A 22,867-nucleotide genomic window follows, 5' to 3' on the forward strand; every position below is an offset into this window, starting at 1 on the left:
GATATTTCTGTACGCATATTTCTCCCTCATCAAAGGACCATCTCTATTTGATAATAATGCCAGGAGGTAGAAAAAGAAAGTGACATTTGGTAAGAGTCAGTACGTAACTCCGGGAAACCGGCCTTTCTATAACTTCTTTGTACATACATAAGTATCATTTGTTTCTCGAAGGTGGATATATACATATTTTATTTGTGTTTTTTTCTTTGGTACACATAACTTCATACCCAAAGGCTATACCATTCCATGATTTATATACATTGTTGGTACCGATCGAATTCCCCGCTATTTCGACCCGGTCCAAATCAAGTCATTTGAGAAATCACTGACAACCATGACACATTGAAAGCACTGTAGCTCTATTCTAACACCCACTTCTCTTTCCTCGAGAAAATTTCTTTATTTAAAAAGAAGCAAAGACTAGACGTCTTTTCTTCTAATCTATTTTCCTTTCTTTACTTTATATTAACTATTTTACTTACTACATAAAAAAAACTATCTAGAAATACACACAGAATTCTCTTAACTGCTTGTGTCTTAGGTCAACTTACTTTCTACCCTTCCTTCCTTTCTTTGATAGCCGCGTCTTTTAAATCGCTATCAACATTTATATAAATATCCTGATACTTAATTTCTTAGATGTTCTATTTATCTCCGATTGCTACGTAATCTATTTACGGTTATCATAAAAACGACATAGGTTATCCGAACTTTACAGAGTTTAGTATAATTCGGTGTATAGTATGGAACCTCCAGCCGGGACTGACACATACTGGCACATGACCCAGCGTAAGGTAAATATTCCAAAGCTATCTCAGTTTTTAATGAACTAATACTGTTATTTTTTTCAGTAAATTATATAGGATGGGATCTCTACAATTTTAGTAAAAAGTACTTGTTGTAGTCATTTTGAAAAACCAACAATGAGGATTTTCCCTTTTTCATCAATTGTCAACATGGATGTAACGTCAGGTGAGGCTGCCAATTTGCCCTCAACGGGCCTCAGATATGTCTAATAAGGACTTTTTAAGTAACCATCTTTCTTAGAGACTTCCTCTTGCACATAACAGGAAAGTGTACCGAATATTATTGATTTGGTAAAGATTCTCAACAAAGATGCTAGGTGAATAGAAAAAATAAGAAGCTCATTACAGAAAAAGAAATACAAATAGGAATTTTTCGTCAATACTTAGGATTATATAGGACTTTAACTTGGTTTTAACAACATATATATATATATATATATATATATAAAGGAAGACCCCTGCTGTTCACCATATGCCATAAATGAACGCAGTTTAGAGTATAAAATCGTACCAGCTAAATTTGAACCAAGGCAGTATATAGAATGCTCGGGGTTTTTCAAATCCCATCATCTTTTATACTTTTTGAAGTGTCACAAATCGTCTTCTTTTAAAAGGATTTGATAATCACGGGAGGCAACCACCCAACCATCTTGTAGGTCTCTTAATTATTAGATAAGCTTAATTCAAGCGAAGTCTCTCTCACAATACACACATCTGAAAAATTACCCAACTTTTGTGACTACTTGGTAAAAATAAGAGCTCTTCTGTTTCTTCCGTTTTTTTGTTTATTTTTGGATTTTATCCTTTTTATCTTTTCAATCTGTTAAGCCAACAAATTTTCAAGTTATAGAGACGAAAAGTAAATATCTTAAAATTGTAAGGTTGATTTAGTTGCTCTAAACCATACCTGTTCGAATTTAAGGCGTATTAAATCATGTCATATAACACGATGTGATGTGATGTGCTGTTAATTTTTACAGGTATATAGGCGAGGATTTTCCATATACATTTTACATAATTAGATATTACTCTCACCTATAAGGGAGAGAGGAGCAGACTGTCACCACAGGGACATTTCTGGTGAATATATACCATTTCCCAACACCGTGACATGTTTTACACTTCGCTTATTAAGAATACCTAAGTTAAACAGACTTAAGGATGGGACAGTATAAGCTGAATACTAGTTATACCCTGATCCAAGTATAACGAGGATCCTAATAAAGTGTATTACCCGCATAATGCGACCATGGCCTTACCCGCATATGCGACACGCCGAGCTTGACGATCCTTTCAAGATTTTCTAATGAGAACTTTGCAACTGAAGCTACTTCAGAGAACGTTACCAATCTTAGAACCCTTCAGGTATTCACCATATCCCATTATTGTCCTAGCGGCTTATTATATAACCGAACCTATTATACTAGACTATATATATTACACCTGAACGTATTCATAGATAACCCTGAACTATCAATAAGAAGTAAATTACATCTAACAAAAATACAATATAAGAAATATCAAGGTGTCTAAATAAGCTTGAAATTAGAAGAAAGTCAGTGTGGACGCATTTATTTAGTAACGTTTAATATTCAAATGTATTTTGAATCTTTTCACATGACAGGGAATGGCCAGGGCCTTATCATTAAATTGCTAATAAGGAGAACCGTATCCTGAACAGAAAAATAGACAATATTAAGCTCCTCTTTCAATGTAGATTGAAACATTGATGAGACAAAATAATATTATTTCATAAATTCATTAAGTAGAATCATAGCGAATACAAAATACCAACACCAAATTAAAGATAGGTAACGCTAACCCTCAAGGACAAAAACAAATGCTGCTGCTTTGTTAGAATATTATTGAATATTCAATATTTTTGTTTTATAACTTGTTCGCAGATATCTGTCAGACAAAAAGGGGCTAGGAACAGTACCTCCAACTCTGAATGTTACTCGGTAAGTACCATACTTAACTTCTGGGTTGCTGACTCATTTTGTTAGAGTTCATTCTCTTCCTGGGGAAAATGAAAAAGCAAAACTGGTTAGTATCGTTTATTCTAAGAAACTTTAAAACCAGGAAAACACAACAGATATAACTATAGAGAATAAGAAAAGCTCTATTATTAATTTTCTTACAATTTATAAATTTGACATAATACAGTATAATATAACATAACATAACATAACATAACGTGAATTTTAATAATTTATAAGGATATATATGTGCGTAAGGGCGAGGGTATGGTTGTGTCCTTGATGGGGAGGGGGGAAGTGAATGTTCATTCTTCAAAAGTTAATTTTTTGGATATCTTTAAGAATAGATAATTAATTGTCCTGTATTTGGATTTTTCTCTAGATCTACTAACGTTATGGCGTTTGAATCTTTTCTTAATCTTTTCATTTGTAAACTTTCATTGGAAATGCTGTAATTCCCATTGAATGATGATGATGATGCTAATGACGATGATGATTTAGTGTATGAGTTGAATTTAGTCCATAAAGCTCTTGAAATATTCTTAATGAGATTAATCAATTTAAAGAAGTAAACACTGTAAGAATTTTTGGAAGCACAAAGGAAACAATAGAAACAATATTGGAAATATAATACAAAAAATGCAGCGATAAATCCCGCTACTACACATGAAAGAATATGATTTTCTAGAGATTTCATAAATGCTGCATCATCCATATGCCATGATGAACCCTTTGAAATGGAAAAGAATGAATGTGATGTCATTTTGTAATCATCTGGTTGTATAATTCTAATCACATTATCGACTATACTTTGTTTTGTCCATCTTTTATATTGTTTCCAAACTATACTTATGAAAAGGGGACCTGTGGAAGACATTATTGTCATATATGGGATATACCATGATTTATTGTAATGTTCTAATGATTTAATAGCCCGAAGGAAGAATGGATGTCTTGGTACTGAACCCATAACATCGTTTGATACACCAATTGGAGAAGTTTTCCTTAAAAACACAGGCGCAGTCAATAGAGGATCCAATCTTCTTTCACAGCCATCATCTAAATCTATATAGACACCACCATAATGTAATAATATGAAATATCTTATAGCGTCTGCTCTTTGAATTGGATATTTATAGTTTTTAAATGTGGGTAAGAACCAATGATAGTTCTCCTTGATAAAATCTAGAGCCATTTCATCTGTCCATAATATATATTCGTAGTCTGGATGTAAATCTATACATCTTTGTTGACCTGCTTTCCAATGTTTTGGGATATCAGTTGTTTTATATGTTTGATGTATTATTTTTGGAATTAATTGTGGTTTATTTGATATTTTAGTTGGTATGTTATTTAAATCGTCATCTGTGAATGCTTCTTTTGTTGTATCATCTATACATATCATCAAAAGATCGAATGTATAGTATACTATGAAGACCCATAGAAGTATATTCGAGTATATTAGGAATTTTAGTTCTTTTCTCATGTTGTTGAAATAAAATATAGTTGTTTATTTTAATCGGCAATTATTATTATTATTATTATTATTACTATATTAGTAGCAGTATGAGCATACGGGGTTTATAGTAAGCTATCCTTGTTTTGAGTTGATTAAAGGCACTTTTAAAATTAGCTATTGTATTTTTAGTCTCGAAGGCTATGTATACTTTTATAAGCAATGGTTTTCGTCTTTTTCTCTATTTGTAATTTTTTCTAGTCTATAATTAGAAGAACAAAAGAGGCAGAGAACAAATGGGAAGTGAATGGATAACGTTGATAGCTATGAAGCAAATAGCGAATGTTAACTAGTTGTAATTGTCAACTCTCTTTATCTGTTGTTCAATAAACAGTCGAGAGGAGAGGAGATATAAGAGAGGGAGTAGAAGTAGGAGGAGGAGCAGCAGCAGAAAAAGAGGATAAACGTGAAAGAAAACGAGAGAGGCTGAATTGAGAAGACGTTTTAGAAGACAGAGATTTCAAGATTTTGACATTACTTTTAAATAAAACAGAGCCCATACAGAATCCTATTTTTACAACAACAACAACAACAACAACAACAACTACAGCAAACAATGGCGTAAGAATAGAACTGTTCTATTCCAATTCAATCAGAGAACAACCAGAGATTAGACAGACAAACAGACAAACAGACAGACTGAAAAATACAAATTTGGGAAACTCAGCATCTTTTGGCAGAGAAACAACCGTACAACACAAACACGTAAAATGACACAGCACCACAACACAATAAAAACATTTCAATCCTTCCTTTCAGAGGGAAAAATCGGGCTGTGAAAACTAGAAACTGAACAATTCAAAAAGGCGGCGCAGTTTTTCTTTTTTTTTTATTCCGTTGGTGAAACTCTTATCTCACCGGAGAAAATACCACAGAACGCGAACCATGTTCTATTTTTTTTTCTTTTACCAAAAGAAGCATTAAAGACGGGGGGGATACTTCCTTCCCCGACGGAATAGCTGTTAACTAAGGAGACGTAGTGTCAGCCTTACCCTCCTTAACGTTATTTCCACTCAGACATGACCGTAGAGTAAAGACTTAACGGGATAAGTAAAAAAGAAAGAAACAGAAAGGGAAACTCGGTGCTAGTTTTTGGTGTCTCTCCTTCCGACTGAGAAATGGGTGTACAACCAGAAAGGAGTGCGGGGTAAAGTTGGGCTTAGTTTTTTTTTTTTTTGTTGAAAGTGTCAGCCTTGGCGTATGTTTTTCCAGGAAAGCAGGAGGGTAACACAAGTTATGTCACCGACAACAACTTGACGACGGAAGGATCAAAAAAAAAATACCTAATATGGACGGTTGTTCCAACACTGTCATGATCCCGCGGAATGCAGCATAGTTTGATTCTGTATTTTTACATTGTTGAGTTAAGAATATGATTTCAAAAGAACAATGCTAAGATTTGTTAAGGAACATAGTCTGTCTAATATGTAATGCGTATGTGAATATCATAAACCGAAGTGCTATTACCTCCATCGATTTTTGATGTTATGTACATAGCACATGCACTAGTATCTAATTAAACTTCTGCCTTCCTTCAGTCAAATTATCTTACTGAAGAAACTCTATGTGTGTGACATTGCACATGTACGTACTTATAGTTTTTGTACTATATTTTTCATTGTAGCTTTCCTATTGCATAAAATTATGCCTACGAGACCGGCTATACTCGGGGAAACCCTATGAGCCATCGCAACTCAGTCTCAACCGGGAACTTCCCAAGAAGATTGGACGTCGTCATCTACTTAGAAAGCCACCACGTTGCGTAGGTCTTCCACTTCCGGACCTTGGAGTATTTTATTTGCTGGTTACGTACATTGTAAAAATTTATCTGCTTTCCTAACAAGATGTCATTATATTGCCGGGGTTAGCTTTTTACCCTAATTTTTTAGTAAAAATAGAAAAGTAAAAGAATTGATAAAATTATCGCTTGAAGTAAACAATTACAAACGAATTTGTCTTATCCGTTAGAATCTATGTAATTCTATATAACAGTACCGCCCAAAAAATGTAAAACAGTGAGAAATGGTTTAGTTCCATTTTTGTATCTATGTCTATCTATCTATATGTTAAATTCACATCGAGTCTCATGTATAACATAATCCAAGTGTCCTTTTTACTGTTAGTCTTATCATCATTGCATCAATAATAAAGAGTCTAATTTTTCTTGAGTTAATTGAACGTTTAAAGAATCTCTTTCATGTTGATTAATTAATAAATTCAAATCCAATTGAATTTTAATCATTTTCAAATGATTTTCATTCAATTTAGAATTCAATATATTGTTTTCATTCAAAGTTTCCTTTATTTCTTCAATCTTATTAGTATCTTCAAATTGATTCAAATTTGTCAAATAGAAAAATGGTGATTCATTCTCATCCATCTTATTGACATTATCTTGGGTTATTGTCGATAAATCCATTCCCCCCTGCTGCTGTTGTTGCTGTCGTGGTTGTCGTTGATCGAAGGAATGTGATGGATGACCATATTGTCTTTGTTCCTGTGCGTCATTGGTATTATTATTGTTATTATTGATATCGTTATTTCTTTGAAACCTCGATGGGAAAACGGAACGATTATCCCTCTCATGGCTGGATTGGGCTCTATGAGATGGTGACGATGATGATGAAGATGATGTATTAAATGTTTCTTGGAAATGCTCAATATTATTACTTGTAAGACTCGTTTCATGATTTTTTTCCTCTCTTTGTCGCGAAGTAAAGCTGGAATCAGTGTACTGTGATGCTATTAACGAAGAAGAAGGAGGTGGAGGCGGAGGTGGAGGTGGTGGATATGGTACTTGTGTGTGATGATATGATACTGAAGAGTAATATGAGCTTCTTCCTCTTCCTCTTCCGCCTCTTCCTCTACTAATTCCTCTAGGGAGACCTCTACCACTAATTCCTCTCCCTCTCCCTCTCGTCATATTGGTGTTGTTGTTATAATAGTCCATATCATTTGAATAATATTTATTATCGTTAGGAACATTATAATGTGAAGAAGAAAACCCAGGATGTTCAAACGGAGGAGTATTTATAGGATATCTGTTATCAGGTCGTCTATAATAATCGCCTCTACCTCTACCTCCTCTAGTATTGTTGTCTCTCCCACCACTTATTTGATAATGAGAAGAAGGATACCTACTTTGGAACCCGTTATTATTACTAGTTCTTGACATCGGACCATTTATGGAATCGTTGGATGTAGATGTTGTTGTAATCGGGGCGGATTCCGAGGAGTATCTACTTGTATGGTGTGTATTCGTAGTATTTGTCGGAGTGCCATTGCTGGCAGCAGTACCATTGCCGGTGCTTCTATCGTTGGAGTTATCACTCATATCTCGTTTGGTTTACCTCTGTTATATGCTTTTTGACTGCCTGGCTTAAAATCAAATTTTAGTTATAAAAGCAGCGTTTCTAGTTTTATTATGAAGAAAAGGGCGAGGCAACTTTCAAAAATATCTTATATTCTACTGTTTTGGTTGGATCTATGACTCTATAACAGCAGCATCTTTGTTCATATTAGACTAGGCATAGTCTACTACTTTTTTTTGTTTTGTTCCATTTAGTGTTGATATTTTTTATAAAATTTTCTAAAGGCGACCGGGTAACACTATCCGCAGTTGTTTATTACGCTAACATTGTTTGCTAGCTTAACAGTAAGTAGTGACGGAATATTCGTCAAAGAAGCTAGAATGTTGATACTTCTCTATGCTTTTCATATAATATTGCCCCAACACATATTTCCTTTTGAACCTTGGTGTTCATTAGAAACAGTCATTTGGATTCTTGAAGAAGTTTAATAATCTAAATACGAAGGTGTTGCATGATATGTACGTAACTTCTGTGTTCAGTAATTTGGTGATATGAGTGTAAAAGGAGCTTAACGTAATGAATCATTCTTTACTTCTGCAAGAAATAAAGTGACCATGTTTGTGGTGTAATCCCTATTAAGATGGTTCCACCCGGCGTAACAACGCTAGCTGGGCGGCTATGTGCGTTTACGTTACATTACATTCCAACACAGAGGGTAATGGGGAAAGAAAGAATGATAAACCCTGGCAAATCTGTTTGTTACCCTGTCTGCCACAGCCGTGCCTCCCCTCGGCGTCTCTTTCTCTGCCGTACCGGACGCTGCAGTGGCGGGGGGGGGGGGGCAAAGTGGAGGGTATGAAGTGTACGTAATCTAATTTGAGCGTGTTTAAGGAGCTTCTCCAATCCTATTCTTCTTTTTATTCCTATATTCCTATTCCTATCGTGTGATTTCCTTGATGGACAATCATGCAATTTACAAACGAAGCGAAGAGGGAAGAGATGACAAATATAGTAGTAAGTAAGCCAGTAAGTAAGTACCTGTACTCCCACCTTCATGATGTAAGTTAAGTTAAGTTAAGCTAAGTTAAGTTAAGCTATTTATCATGCAATGCTCCACTCCCCTCTCCACAGCCCTCTCTTCCTCTGAACCCCTCCCTCCAAAAAGGAATAGGGCATCCCTCGGGCAGCCGCACGTACTTTTTTGTATTATGTAACACTCTCATCCCCTTTTAATTATCGGACTTCTAGCAATAAACAATATACGCACGTAAATCAATGAAATTTTTCATCTCCAAATTTTATACACTTGGTATCCTTTTATAATGATGTGCGTTTCGGTCATCCTGCAACCATGTATGCTTTGATAAACCTTCGTCTATTAGTTATAAATTATATATATGCACTCTATTTCAATCCTTATATCACTGTAGTCTCTAGTTACACATACTTACGGAAATAAGTTCTCCGATTGATTTTAAAAATTGAAGTTTGTGACAAAAAAATACTATACCATTAAAGAACAGTTTATTATTATTCTTTTCACCACCAAAATATTCTCTTAAGTATTATTTCCTATTCTCTTCTAACAATTCTTAATTAAATATTGTTGCTGCTCACTAACGAACTATCCCTGTTATCGATAATAAAAGAAAAGAAAAAAATAAAATAAAACGTAATAAAAAGAGAAAAAAAAAGGGCACTTTAAAAAAGAGTTCAAAAGAAACCATACTCAAAAATATTTTAAAAAATAAAAAGCCTCTAATTACAAACGTCTTCTCAAACAACTTTTTCTTTCTTTCCAATTGTGTTTTTATTGTTGCTAACTAATTATAACACAAAGAAATACCACTATGTTTAAAAGTTCGACTGATCAAGATCAATTGAATTCTTCAATTTTAAAAAATTGGAAGGAACAACAACAACAACAACAGGAACAAGACCAATCATTACCCTTATCATCTCCATTACATTCAACAAATAATTCATCATCTTCTCCATCTTCAAACATGAATAATAATATCAATAATATCAATAATATGGATATGGATATCGATATGGACTTCGAAGCGGATATCGACATTGATATTGATAATGAAATTGATAATGATAATGATAGCGACTTTAGTCCAGAACATGAAGAATTAATTAAGCAACACTTAAGAATCACGAAAGAAAATAAAGCAAGTAATAATTCAAAAAATTATTCTCATGTCCCATGTAAATTCTTTAAAAATGGGAATTGTCAAGCTGGTAACGCATGTCCATTTTCTCATTCTTTAGATTATTTAACTGCTAATAGAACTCCTTGCAAATATTTTAAAATGGGGAATTGTAAATTTGGTAATAAATGTGCTAACTCTCATATCATTAATCCATCTCAATATAACAATAGTACTAACACTAATGTTAATATTGATAGAAGAAATTATCCTCTGCATCCATATGTACCAAAATCAAGTTCCCTTCCAAGTGATTACAATGACATCAATAATACTAATATTCCTATGTCTAATCCACAACAACAAATAAGTTCCACGTATTACTCAAATACTTTATCTCCTCCATTAACTGCCCCAGGAAATGGTAACCAAAATTATAATTACAACTACAATTATAATTCTACTAGTTTACAAAATTATTCACAACAACAACAACAACCTTATTATCCAACTTCAACAAGAACAACAAATATGAATATGGATATGATGACTCCAAGAAATTACGAATACCGTCACCCACCACCACTACAACCCGGACCACATTATTCTTACCCTTCCTCATCTTCTTCCCAACCTTTGTATAATAATAATGAACTGGCTAATACAAAAGTATCTCCTCGAACTTCCTCCTCTTCGTCTACATCAGCTTACTCAAATTCTAGGAATATGAATTCTCAAGAAGAACACTATCAATCGTATCAATATCCTTCTTTTTCGGGTACTAACGGAAATATTAATAACGACGACAACAACAATAATTACACAGATATCGAATGGGTTAGAAACAACTTATTTAACATGAGAATTTCAAATAATATAACTACATCGGTACTACCACCACCACAGGCTTCTACTGGTACTAATACTACTGTTACTAATTCTAATAATAATAATAATTTGGATAATCATGAATTTCAAGAAAATTTATTACTTTCAATGACTGAAGAAGATGATGAAGAACAACAAAGACAAAATGCAACAGTTGATAATAATAGGAAAAATATGGAAAACAGGACGGTTGAAACTTGATTAAAACAAAAATAAAAATAAAAATAAAAAATAAAATAAATATTTTACTATAATATAATCTACTATAATATAATCTACATTCTTACCAAAGTTTCCATTTTTTTGAATGCCTTGTTTTTGCTTTGTTTTATTTTTTATTATTTTTTTGATTATGTGACGCTCCTCCCAGACGCTCCGTTTTTTTAGGGGTCACTTTCTTTTCCTCGGATCCTCCCGGTTAGACTTGTAAGAGTATTTCTACATATATAATATAGCAGTCTCTTTTAGAGCTACACCAACCATCCATGTCTGGAAATTATTATGGCAGATGGGGTGGGCCATATAATTTTCGAATGTTTAAAAAAACGTAAAAGTCCACGTAACATCTTAATTTGAAGTTAACATATTATCTTTATTTCTGATATTATATGATATGTATAAATAATGTACATCGTTCTTGATAATAATGGCTATTATATTTTGGTTCATGTACGTTTATTCCAACCATCAGGTTTTGGCCATTCCATGACCTCGTAGAATTTTTTCGTGCACGAACCACCCATAAATGTGAAATCGTTACCTTGATCACATTTACATTTAGATTCTCTCCATTTAATATCATCTAATGGACAATTTTCATATGGTTCACTATAAAATCCAAAATCTAGAAAAAAAATTACAAATGTATCTCTAGAGACTAATAAAGATACAGCTATCGTATGAAGAGGATCTGTTGCCCATCTTTCATAAAAAAACCCACCATTATTATCTAAACTTTCAAAAAATTTATTAAAGGCTGATGATCTGAAAAAATTCAAATTAGCCACTTCAAAATTACTCCAAAAACTACATTGATTAAATGAATTACCATCATCATCTGAAACAAACCTCATAAAATTTTTATCATGAATTAATTTTTTATTTTCATCTTTAAATTTTTTCACTTCGTCCCATAATCCAGGTAAAGTATCTTTATTTTCTTTTTTTGAAATAGAAAACCCAAATGATTTTTGTTTATCTTGCAGCCACCTGAAAACATCATAATCAATTTCACATCTCAATTCCATATTTGGTTCTACCCTCCAATACCAATCAAAATCTTTAAACAATGCATGTTTCCAAAACAACCCAGCGAAATATCTATTCTTCAATCTAAATTCCAATGAATCACCAAATTCTAATCCGGCCATTTTAATCTTTGCCTCTTCTGCCTTAATATCATCAATAAATGAAGGATATCCATTCCAATCCTTTTCATCAATTTGACCAATTTGGAAATCCACTCTCAAAGTATCATTAATATCTTGTTTAAACTCTTCACTAATACCATACCTCGTTAAAAAAACCCAAGGATAATTAAATTGTCTATTAAACATATCTTCCATCTCATTAATAGATTTCATAATACCATCATGATCATCATCTTCAATATAAGCGAAAAGACAAGCTTTAGGCCTATCACCCACATTAGCCCATGACGGAACCATAGCACTCATTAACGTATCTGGTCCACCATATCTTTCAGTTTGTGATTTAATAAACTTAGCCCTTTTCTCTTCACGTGTCTTCATTTTCAAATTTTCTTGTTCATTATCATAATCTTGTTTGAATCTAATTAATTCTTTAGCAGTGAATTGAGAAAGTGTTGCGTTAGTGTAGTTGGCTAATTTAGGAATATATTTGGAATAATCTATTAGTTCTCCGAATTCATCATATTTAGGAATCTTATCAAATGAAAGATCATCATCATTAAGATCAAAATTTAGAGTAGAGTCTAGTTCGTTAGTGTTACCTGTTCCCATAAAGCCACCTTCGTTCTTGTTTAATGATGGGATTTCATCAAATGAGAAGAAGGATTTGCCGGATCCACTACCTGGACGTGATTCCCTTTGTGATTGTTGTTGAGTTAGTTTTAATGCCCTTGATGTTACCTCTGTGTCGTTGTCAGGTGAACGTAAGGTCATTAATAATATGGTTAATATTATACCCAGTAGAACTGAGTATCTTAGATGCCTTTTACTAATGAAAAGTTTTTTCTTCGACATATATGTATATATTATGTTGAGATCTTTTCTATATGTGTGTGTGTGTGTGTGTGGAAGGTGATATAGTATTTACTGTTTTTTATCCGATAAATGAATGCTAAATTTATGTTTTATGACCTTTATAAAAAAACTCCATTTTTAATTAAATTAATTAAATAGAATCTAATAGTTACACGTATTCTATTGTCTTTTTCTTCAAATTTGATATTCTTTAATTTAAGATTCTCGAGAGTTGAAACCCTATGGGGGTGAGGGCCCACAGAGAACCACCCGTAGAAGATGAATAAAAATGTTCCCAGAACAAAATAAATTTCCTCGAGAAAAAGAGAAAAGCAAAGCGCGGCGTAAAGAAAAAAGAAATGGGAAAGAGGGATCGGCCATGCAGCACGTGGCTAAATGGCACTTGGAAAGAAATTGATTGGAAATGGAACTCGACAGAAATGTGTTCCGCAGTGCGCAGCGTCAATGACACCCGGGGTTTCCAGTCAAACAGTACAAGAAAATTTCATTAGCATATCGAATTCCTAATTAAATATTGTAATCTTTGTCACTAGGTTTTCATGCATGTATGGATATCCGGCGTAAGAGTTGAAGTAATTAATTAATTGGATCTCTTGGGATTGAACAAGGTATGTAAGAGAAACTATTTTTTCCTGAGTTTTTAGATTCCCAGTTATTTTGTATCAAAGAACAACGTGATTGTTATCGTTACAGTTATCTTCTACATTATAAAGCACTTAGTTAGTGATTACAAAATTTGTACTGCTATATTTGCTTAAGTTCGTTTTCCTCGATTATTTAAATATTCAAAAACAAATACAATAAATAATTTCCAGGAAAAATGGACAAGGGTATGTGACAGTTACTCTTTATTAGCAAAGACTCAAGTGTAGGATGTATGGCTATTGCTGGTATTTCTTCTATTTTTTTGCTATACTTATTCTTACGTGCCTAATAGAAAATGATACCAGAAACGATGTTTGAACCTCACCCACATATCATGCTCTAACATAAATCTCCTTAGATGAACGTCTGTTTATGGCAGTAGAACTGGGTTAGGTAGGAAGCATTGATCACTATTTTTGGGAGGAAATTGCGTATGAAGCAGGTGGTTTCACTGTTTAAGAATCGGATTTCAGCTCAAACAAGACACCCTAAAATGTTGAAAAAGACAACGCCCTATGCTACTATACGGTACAATTGCCGGCAAACATGTTACGAGAGAAAGGGTTGTCAAAGAGTTGTTATATCTTAAAATACGTATACAATAGTCACGAATGTTTCTATGAAAGAACCGTTTATAAGTAAATAATCACTTATTGCACACGAAGAGGACTGTTTTATTCACTATTCTGTTGAATATGCTAGCGCCCTCATTTTTCCTTTTTGGGCAGGGCCTCGTAGGGTTAATAAAACTGTCAGACAAGAAGCCCTATTATAAAGCCACCACAGTTTTAGTTTTCTCTCTTGTCACGTGCTAGGAACGTTTTAAATTTAACTTAAGTAGTACCAAATATATTCTCAGAAATATAGAATATACATGGAGATTTTCCACCATCACACATAATGACTACCATCTATCCAAGATCAAGGTCGAAAGACACTCTGACTTATAATCCGCAGCCTGACTCACAAATCAATATAATAGTTTGGGCATTATAACACTATAAGAGGTATAAACTCATATACCGTAAACTATCCTCAACAGTGAACGTTTTCTCATCATCCATTTTCTAAAATCAGAGAAATAAGCACATACCGACTATACCGTACCAAAAGCATAACTGCACAGACGTTATTGCAAATGAATCAATCAACAAAAAAACAAAATTTACTACAAAAGAAACAGGACTCAATATTTAAGACTTTAGGTGGTCAAAATAACTTGAATGAAAAGTTATCTAACCCATCAATATCAGCAATATCATTAAGTTTCCCCATCAAGAATCTAATTAAACGAAAACAAAAAAACCATACTCTTAATACCCCTACATCTACATCCATTAATCCAAATATTTACACTTATTCTTTGACGCCGAATGGCTACAAAGATTGGAGTGCGTGACATCTCTAGAGAGAACTCCGATCCTTCTAATACAGAAGCCGACACTGATAAATTGATCGAATTATATTGGGATATCATCTTATTGACTGAATCTCAATTTCTTTATGACATTTCTCATTTAAAGAAATTTCAAAATCATTTAGTCAACTTAATGAATTCCAAACTCAATCAATCATACAAAAAAAATACAATTCAAGATACCAATAACAATCAAGGATCCATATGGAGATGTCTAAATGATAATTACATGATTGTCTATCTACCTTTAATATTCAATGATTTATTATGGTGTAAATTCAATTCTGTATATTTGAACATTATTATACCTGATTTCCCCACATCCTCTACAATAAATACCAAAGATTGGTTATTAAGCTTACTGGAATTGACAAGTTCATTGGATTTACAATATTTACGCTTGTTCTTAAGAAGAAACACAAATGGTAATACGAATTTGATAACTACATTATTGCGAAATTTGAATTGGATTGGTGGGAAAATCATACCAAATGAGAATAGAAATAATTTATCATTCGATAACGATGAATTGACAATGTCTGATAAGTCATCTTTTAATGAATTAATGAGAGGTGATGAAAATTTTATAATATTGGAATTCGAATGTTAAGGAAATTCATAATAACCATGCATACAATGCATATATATATACCTCTCATAAATATATATATATAATATAATCAATATTCTAATCTCACCATATTATAGCATCCATACAAACTTGCCCATTTATTATACATAATGACATAACTAATGCGTGTGTAAGTTTATATACTTTTGTTACACAAATAAGAATAGTACTCTTTTGTCTAACGGGTGAGATAAAAGGGCAGAGTAAGATTCCCGCGAAAACATAAGATGCGAAAATCATACGTAATCGAATACAAAAAAAGGCTTGAACAGTTCATTACTCAACCTCAGGATGATCCATTTGCTTCATTGAAAGTAACTACTTTTCTCAAAGCAATCAACTCATTAAACCTTAATCCCCCTCTCAGAAAATAATGTTCCATTTGGCTCAAGGTTTGTATAATAATTGGACAAGGAAGGAACAATACTCAATTCTGATATTAGGTTTAGACAATGCAGGTAAGACAACGTTTCTAGAGACCTGTAAAAAGGAATATAATATGACTTCGAAAGATTTAAATAAAATTACACCCACGGTAGGGCAAAATGTTGCTACAATCCCCGTGGATAATAATAAACGGTTATTAAAATTTTGGGATGTTGGTGGTCAAGAAACTTTAAGAGCCATGTGGTCGGAATATTATTCTCAATGTCATGGGATTATATTTGTTGTTGATAGTTGTAATAGTTTGAGATTGGATGAATGTAGTGAGACTTTAAGATCCATTGTAATGGATGAAGATATCGAAAGTGTTCCAATATTGATGTTGGCAAATAAACAAGATAAACCTGAACGAATGGAAGTTCAAGATATTAAAGAAATATTTAACAAAATTGCAGAACATTTGAGTGCAAGGGATAGTAGAGTATTACCTGTAAGTGCACTTACTGGAGAAGGTGTAAAAGATGCCATAGATTGGATGGTTATAAGGGTTCAAAGGAATAAAAAAATAGACCTCCAGTTTATCGATGATACGAAAGATGACCACAAAATGTGTTATATTATAAATATAATAAAAGATAGTATTACGGATCGTTCTATATCATAGGTGTATATATGTACATCTATATATTCGTTTCTTCAATATGATACACTAAATAATTTGGTAATCCAAATATTTCATAGCCTAATCTTTTGGCCATTTTAGCGAAACCTTCTGTTTCAATAAGATGATAAAATGGGAAACTTGGGAACATGGCACCATCTCTATGAACTTCCGCTTTAACCAAAGTACAACCACCTCCTACACCATCCAAGATCATTTCTTCACTGACAGGCTTAGTGGTGTCGTGGAAATATGCCATTAATGGACGATATGTTGCAATTTCGGAATAACCTTCAACAATAATTTCATCATCATTCATCTTGGACGCTAGTTCTAATCCAATTTCACTCTCTTGCCAATTATTAAAATCATATGGTCTAGTTGCACTAGCCTTCTTCTCATCATCATAATACCTTTGGAAAACATTCGCTGCCAAAACAGATTTGTCATGAGCAGTCATATCTTGAATCAAAGTGGAAGGAGTCTCAACAATATCAGCATCTAACCATAATACCCAAGAAGTATGAGGTCCAATAGTAGAAAATAACAACTCATTTCTAGCTAATGCCATGGAGGAACGTCTTTCCTTTTGTACATTCAATGCATGTCTTTCCTTCTCAGCCAACTTATTAAAACTTTCAGAATCTTGTCTTAATATCGTGACTTTGGCAAACCTTTGATTCTTCTTATCAGTTTGAGTCTTCTCCACGGCCTTCTCTAATGATTGTAATGCCAAATCACCTGTCTGAGTACGTGGTACAATGAATCCCAATTCAATTAATTCACGAGGGTATGACAATTGTAAGATATTTTCCCAATATTCTTGATGAAATTTTTGTAATGGTGTCAAAATCAAAACTTTCTCTTTGTTTATTGAGGCATCTTTGGTGGAATGTAATTTATTTAAATCGAATTCTGCAATGTGACCCTCTGAGATGATTTCATCGATATGTTCATTGAACATCCAATTTTGAACTTTCTTGTAAGAATATTTTGGAATTCTGAATTTCGAAGTGAAGGGGAGGTAAGATGATGATGCTTGAGTTTCACGTGTCCATCTGTTTTTCGTAATGTTTAATGTAAAGGATGAGGATCCACCTCGGTTATGGAAGAATGTAAGATATATCGTTATGATGATTGTGAAAGGCAAAAGAATGGCAAGCACCAAATTCTTTCTTAGTTTGTAAGAAAGACGCGCTGAAGCCTTCATGATGAATATAAAAATTTAGCAATTGCTGTGTACTCTTATTCCTCCTGTTGGTTTTCACAGTCTTGAGATTCCAATCAAGTCTTTCGTAGCTTTTCTTGCTAATTTATAAATCTACCTTTAAATCAGTTCCTATATACAACTAACAGGTTGAATCTTTTCTGTTAAAGGACCAAAATTTTTCATAATAACAACACGCGTCGCATATTCTATATCTATAAGACAAAGAAGGTGCTACCAGCATAATAGAAAAGTAACCTTCAATTACCAATGGTTAGTCTACAACAAGAGTTTAGGTAGCTATGGATAGCATGCTAGAGACAAAATGTTTGTTATATCCAGATGAAGGTATCATATATCGGAAATATCACCAACAGTAACAACACTAGACATACCCTAAGAAAGTTACTTAGGGAATGCGTTGTAATCTCTGTTATCAACTAGTTTGAACCCTTTATTATTTCTCTACTTTTTATATTTATGTAATATATTCACAACTTACTGGAGAGATATAGTTGAAGCTAAACTGTGGAGCCTGCCAGAACAAAGGGTAAACGGTCAAATGAAAATGGGAAAGAGATATATACAATCAAGAGCCATAGGTAATTGGAAAAGAAATTGTGATCATATGTTGGATTTAAAAAGACGGTACCGATTACCGGAAACTTGGATAGTGAAAATATAGTATAAGACATATCTAGTATAGTCAATGTACATGCCTCGACCAACGATTGGTGTGCTGTAGAAGTAGCGAAGCTATCATTTTTAGGGGTACCAATGAAGGTTTCCATATTCCTTTCTTTCATTATAATATGTACAAATAAGATTTATTTCTTTATAGACGTAATATTCCACCGAGGATCATAAAAAAGGGCTGTTAGCAAAGAATGCTGCTTTACCATACGGAAACCTGCCAGTTCATTAACAGTGATAATAGCTTATATCTTTCAAAGTCTCAATAGCCAACATGAAAATTTGTTGAATCACTATAAGTTTTTTCATAGAAATGGGGAGTGAACGAATCTCACACCCATAGTGCATATATTCAAGAATTCACATAAGCAGGGACTCTGAGAATTAGAAACAAGCAGAACTTCATATTTCACTGTCACAAATCAACCAGACGAAAGAATCGTGACGCTGTCGCTACGTACGTACACAGAGGGAAGAGGGCTGCCCCGGTTCCCCATCATTTGCTTTTCTTATATGAAAAATTCCGATGGCTCCTCAGAAAATAGTGCAGAGAAGGTGACAGAGTTCACAAAATTGAGAGGATTTTGGACAAGCAAACTACCCTTACCCGGCTGCAGCTAAGGTAAATTGATTGAAAGAAGAACATCGTCAGCTGCGTGTTGTGCGTCGAGCTGCGATCAATAGATTAATCATCATGATGATCATCTAGTTGTATATTAAGAGTTATATCTAGGATCGAAGATACCACTTTTCGATCCTTTACATCCATCTATCTCAATAGAGAAGAAGACCCATTGAATCAATTAACTATGTCCCAAGGTACTTTATATGCCAATTTCAGAATCAGAACTGTTGTTCCAAGAGCCTTGGTCAAGACTTTCAACTTGGATGTCAAGTTAGTGGAACCAGAAAAGGCTCAAGAACAATTCGCCAGGGATTTTCCATTGAAAAAAGTCCCAGCTTTTGTTGGTCCAAAGGGTTTCAAATTGACTGAATCCATGGCTATCAATTTCTATTTGATTAGTTTATCTGATGATGAAAAATTGAAAGCTCAATTGCTAGGTCCTGAAAATGACATCAAGGCTAGAGCTGAGATTATTAGATGGGAATCATTCGCTAATAGTGATTTCATTAGTCAAATTATTAGAGCTTTTGGTCCATTAAGAGGTGACGTTCCATACAACAAGAAGAAGGTCGATGCAGCTTTAGTGAAAATTGAAGAAATGGTCACTATTTTTGAAGCTAGATTGAGAAATTACACTTATTTGGCTACTGAATCTATCTCTTTAGCTGATTTGGTTTGTGCTGCCATCTTTACTAGAGGGTTCAACTATTTATTCGGTAAACAATGGAGAGATGAACATCCAATTATTATGAGATGGTTCAACACTATCATTGCATCTCCAATCCTAAAGGATGAATACGTTGATTTTAAGTTCATTGATGTTCCATTGGCTCCTCCACAAAATAAGAAGAAGGAAAAAAAGGCTGCTGAGCCAAAACCAGCTACTGCCAAGAAGGAAAAGAAGCCTGATACTGAAGCTGAAGCTGACGTTGAAGCTGCTCCAGCTAAGAAACCAAAACATCCATTGGAATTGTTAGGTAAATCTACTTTCATCTTAGATGAATGGAAGAGACAGTATTCTAACGAAGATACTAGACCAGTTGCATTACCATGGTTCTGGGAACATTACAATCCAGAAGAATACTCTTTATGGAAGGTTGATTACAAATATAACGATGAATTGACTTTAACTTTCATGTCTAACAATTTAGTTGGTGGTTTCTTCAACAGATTATCTGCTTCTACCAAATACATGTTTGGTTGTTTAGTTGTCTATGGTGAAAACAACAACAATGGTATCACCGGTGCTATTATGGTTAGAGGTCAAGATAATGTCCCAGCTTTCAATGTTGCTCCTGATTGGGAATCTTACTCTTACAGCAAGTTGGACCCAACTAAGGAAGAAGATAAGGAATTCATTAATAACATGTGGGCTTGGGATAAACCAGTTGTTGTCAACGGTGAATCCAAGGAAATTGTTGACGGTAAGGTTTTAAAATAGGTTCTCTGTACCATTTTAACTAGATAGAATATCTATACATTTTTTCATAACTTTATTATATATTAGTGAATTAAAGAACTCAGTCAATGGATCACCACTTAACTTTTGTAAACAGATGTAAAACTCTTTAATAAGATAAACCACGTAAAAAAAGAACTTAATTCTCAGAGGTTTTTAAATACATTATACCATTCTCATCTTATAAACCTATGTATCTACGACAAAATATTTCATTAATTGTATTAAAAATAATAAGCCTATACTGCATAAATTTAGTGTTACCTGCAGATCAAAAAATGTGAAATTTTTCCTGTAAAAATAATTCTGTATGGGTAAGATGACATTATTTAAATGGTCGAAACATTTTATACTTGATAACAAGAGGAAAGGAATACAAACCTCACACTGTTTTATGATCATCGACAGAAAAACAGGTTATTATTAATTATGTCCAATCAAACAGAGGCAGTCGATTCTGTCTCGAATGGGATTTTACATAATTTATTAACATCTATCATTCAAGACATCGTTGCGAGAGAGAGAGTTAAGGTTCAAGTTTTGGAAACTAGATACCCTAACCATCCTTCTTACCATATAGATAATACTGGGACTCTAGATATACATGGAGCTCCTAAGCGCCAAGAATCATCCCAATATTTTAACTGTCTAAATTGTGGGAGAGAAATTTCTGCAAATAGGTTCGCTGCCCACTTACAAAGATGTTCGAATAGAGGCTCAAGAAGATGAGAGAAATAAAGATAGGTTTGAGCAAAACCTATAATTGGCATCTATTCTTGAGAACCCGGCGGCACTTACATCTTTTGATATTACAGTAACGAGTCAAGATAATAAATAATACGATAGGCGCCATCCCTAGTAACATACTGAAGATGAACTGATACAATAGATTTTTACCCAGTTAATTACTTATCTAGCAGTTCTAGACGAAAACTGGAACCATGTCTCCTTTTATTCATTCCTAAGGAGACGGAAGAAACTTTCATGCTTAGCATTTCACAAAGCCTACATATGTATATATCCTTATTCAAACAATTCGTATTTAAAGATACGAGTTATACATTATTTGTATTTGAAACAATGTGTTATATATTCAAATAATCTGCAACCATCAATAACTCGACTGATAGTTCTGTAGGAATATCAAATTCAGGAATATCTTCAGTCTCATCAGCATTTTGATACCTTAATTTATATTCCAAATACTCACAAACTTTCTCCAAAGTGTCTCCTGAATATTTGGTCAAATCAACTTTACCAGCATTCTCCTTAAACGGACTTTGAAGCATGGTTTTTAACACTGGTGAAACCATGGCCGCTTCATAACTTACTTTATATTCCTTATCTCCTTCTCCTATTAATTTGATAAATTTAAGCTCAGACATGATTGTATCAGTTGGTTTCTTAATAATATCCTATTTCTTTTATCTACTTATCATTTATTCTTTGCAATGAGGAAATCAAAATGCTTTTCACATTCTCACAATTCATTTAATAAAGGATTAATTGAGGTTTGAGAAGGTAGTGTTTTCGCCCTTTCTTAAGAAATTTCCTCATACTACTTAACAAAAAAAGCACTTCACCTCGAATAGTTAAACAAAAATACAACAACTTCAACAGTAGAATTGACACATCGTTCAAGGAATCGTATACATTACAATGAGTAAAAGAAATCCCAGTTTAAATTGGGAAAAATTACAAGATGTGTTCTATAGAAATAACCTCCTTTGTGAATTCCCAGAATCTTTGAAATCCAAGGCAGCTCAACTCGACAATAAAAATGTCATTGTATCTTCTATGTTTATCGGTATAAAGAACAAAGAAAATATACAAATTTACAATCGTCAACAGGGGTTAATCGATACCGTTAGGTTTGATAAAAGCGAACAAATAATTGACGCATGCTTTGAACCCTTATTTAATGAAAAATTAGTTATCGTTACCGCAACCGATTTGAAAATTGTTAATAAGTTAGATCCTTTGGAAATCATTAATATATCATTACCGGAGGATGTTGTGCGGAATGATCATATATGGGATTATAGAAATGGTGTTGTCATTTTACGAAATTCAAAGGATATTTATAAATTACGAAATGGGAAATTGGAGTTAGTATTAAAGAATAATAATCGCTTCACTTTACTTACAAAGGATAATTGGGATTGCAATGGTGAATATATAATTCTGCTAGATATCGACAATGTCTACAAAGTTTCTTTAACTACAAGTAGAAATTACAA

General features: G+C 33.5%; 11 protein-coding genes across 11 annotated transcripts in view; 6 read left to right on the forward strand and 5 right to left on the reverse strand.

The window, feature by feature from the left end:
• Positions 1–3,122: 3,122 nt before the first annotated feature.
• SUR1 (mannosylinositol phosphorylceramide synthase catalytic subunit SUR1) lies at positions 3,123–4,271 on the reverse strand (the record flags this gene model as incomplete). Its single annotated transcript, XM_003670308.1, has 1 exon — positions 3,123–4,271. One exon carries the CDS (start codon positions 4,269–4,271, stop codon positions 3,123–3,125), a length of 1,149 nt encoding a protein of 382 aa, XP_003670356.1.
• Positions 4,272–6,432: 2,161 nt separating this feature from the next.
• Positions 6,433–7,635, reverse strand: LGE1 (Lge1p; the record flags this gene model as incomplete). Its single annotated transcript, XM_003670309.1, has 1 exon — positions 6,433–7,635. One exon carries the CDS (start codon positions 7,633–7,635, stop codon positions 6,433–6,435), a length of 1,203 nt encoding a protein of 400 aa, XP_003670357.1.
• Positions 7,636–9,462: 1,827 nt separating this feature from the next.
• LEE1 (Lee1p) lies at positions 9,463–10,860 on the forward strand (the record flags this gene model as incomplete). Its single annotated transcript, XM_003670310.1, has 1 exon — positions 9,463–10,860. One exon carries the CDS (start codon positions 9,463–9,465, stop codon positions 10,858–10,860), a length of 1,398 nt encoding a protein of 465 aa, XP_003670358.1.
• A 464-nt stretch (positions 10,861–11,324) lies between these two features.
• KTR6 (putative mannosyltransferase) lies at positions 11,325–12,884 on the reverse strand (the record flags this gene model as incomplete). The annotated part of the gene is made up of 1 exon (XM_003670311.1): positions 11,325–12,884. The coding sequence occupies one exon, from the start codon at positions 12,882–12,884 to the stop codon at positions 11,325–11,327; it is 1,560 nt and encodes a 519-aa protein (XP_003670359.1).
• Positions 12,885–14,688: 1,804 nt separating this feature from the next.
• On the forward strand, positions 14,689–15,577 carry OAZ1 (Oaz1p; the record flags this gene model as incomplete). The annotated part of the gene is given in 2 exon segments (XM_003670312.1): positions 14,689–14,946; positions 14,948–15,577. Coding segments are annotated over 2 exon segments (888 nt in total).
• A 394-nt stretch (positions 15,578–15,971) lies between these two features.
• ARL3 (Arf family GTPase ARL3) lies at positions 15,972–16,646 on the forward strand (the record flags this gene model as incomplete). The annotated part of the gene is made up of 1 exon (XM_003670313.1): positions 15,972–16,646. The coding sequence occupies one exon, from the start codon at positions 15,972–15,974 to the stop codon at positions 16,644–16,646; it is 675 nt and encodes a 224-aa protein (XP_003670361.1).
• A 16-nt stretch (positions 16,647–16,662) lies between these two features.
• On the reverse strand, positions 16,663–17,853 carry MNN9 (mannosyltransferase complex subunit MNN9; the record flags this gene model as incomplete). The annotated part of the gene is made up of 1 exon (XM_003670314.1): positions 16,663–17,853. The coding sequence occupies one exon, from the start codon at positions 17,851–17,853 to the stop codon at positions 16,663–16,665; it is 1,191 nt and encodes a 396-aa protein (XP_003670362.1).
• Positions 17,854–19,352: 1,499 nt separating this feature from the next.
• Positions 19,353–20,609, forward strand: CAM1 (translation elongation factor EF1B gamma; the record flags this gene model as incomplete). Its single annotated transcript, XM_003670315.1, has 1 exon — positions 19,353–20,609. One exon carries the CDS (start codon positions 19,353–19,355, stop codon positions 20,607–20,609), a length of 1,257 nt encoding a protein of 418 aa, XP_003670363.1.
• A 447-nt stretch (positions 20,610–21,056) lies between these two features.
• On the forward strand, positions 21,057–21,356 carry SGF11 (SAGA histone acetyltransferase complex subunit SGF11; the record flags this gene model as incomplete). The annotated part of the gene is made up of 1 exon (XM_003670316.1): positions 21,057–21,356. The coding sequence occupies one exon, from the start codon at positions 21,057–21,059 to the stop codon at positions 21,354–21,356; it is 300 nt and encodes a 99-aa protein (XP_003670364.1).
• A 356-nt stretch (positions 21,357–21,712) lies between these two features.
• ELC1 (elongin C) lies at positions 21,713–22,012 on the reverse strand (the record flags this gene model as incomplete). The annotated part of the gene is made up of 1 exon (XM_003670317.1): positions 21,713–22,012. The coding sequence occupies one exon, from the start codon at positions 22,010–22,012 to the stop codon at positions 21,713–21,715; it is 300 nt and encodes a 99-aa protein (XP_003670365.1).
• A 274-nt stretch (positions 22,013–22,286) lies between these two features.
• VPS16 (tethering complex subunit VPS16) overlaps positions 22,287–22,867 on the forward strand; it is a gene marked incomplete at both ends in the record, with an annotated part of 2,394 nt that continues 1,813 nt past the window's right edge. Inside the window, one exon of the mRNA XM_003670318.1 lies at positions 22,287–22,867. This exon is cut by the window's right edge and continues 1,813 nt beyond it. Within this exon, the coding sequence (XP_003670366.1) occupies positions 22,287–22,867 (581 nt within the window).

The sequence above is a fragment of the Naumovozyma dairenensis genome, chromosome 5 (assembly GCF_000227115.2).
Source record: "Naumovozyma dairenensis CBS 421 chromosome 5, complete genome".
Lineage (NCBI taxonomy): Eukaryota > Fungi > Ascomycota > Saccharomycetes > Saccharomycetales > Saccharomycetaceae > Naumovozyma > Naumovozyma dairenensis.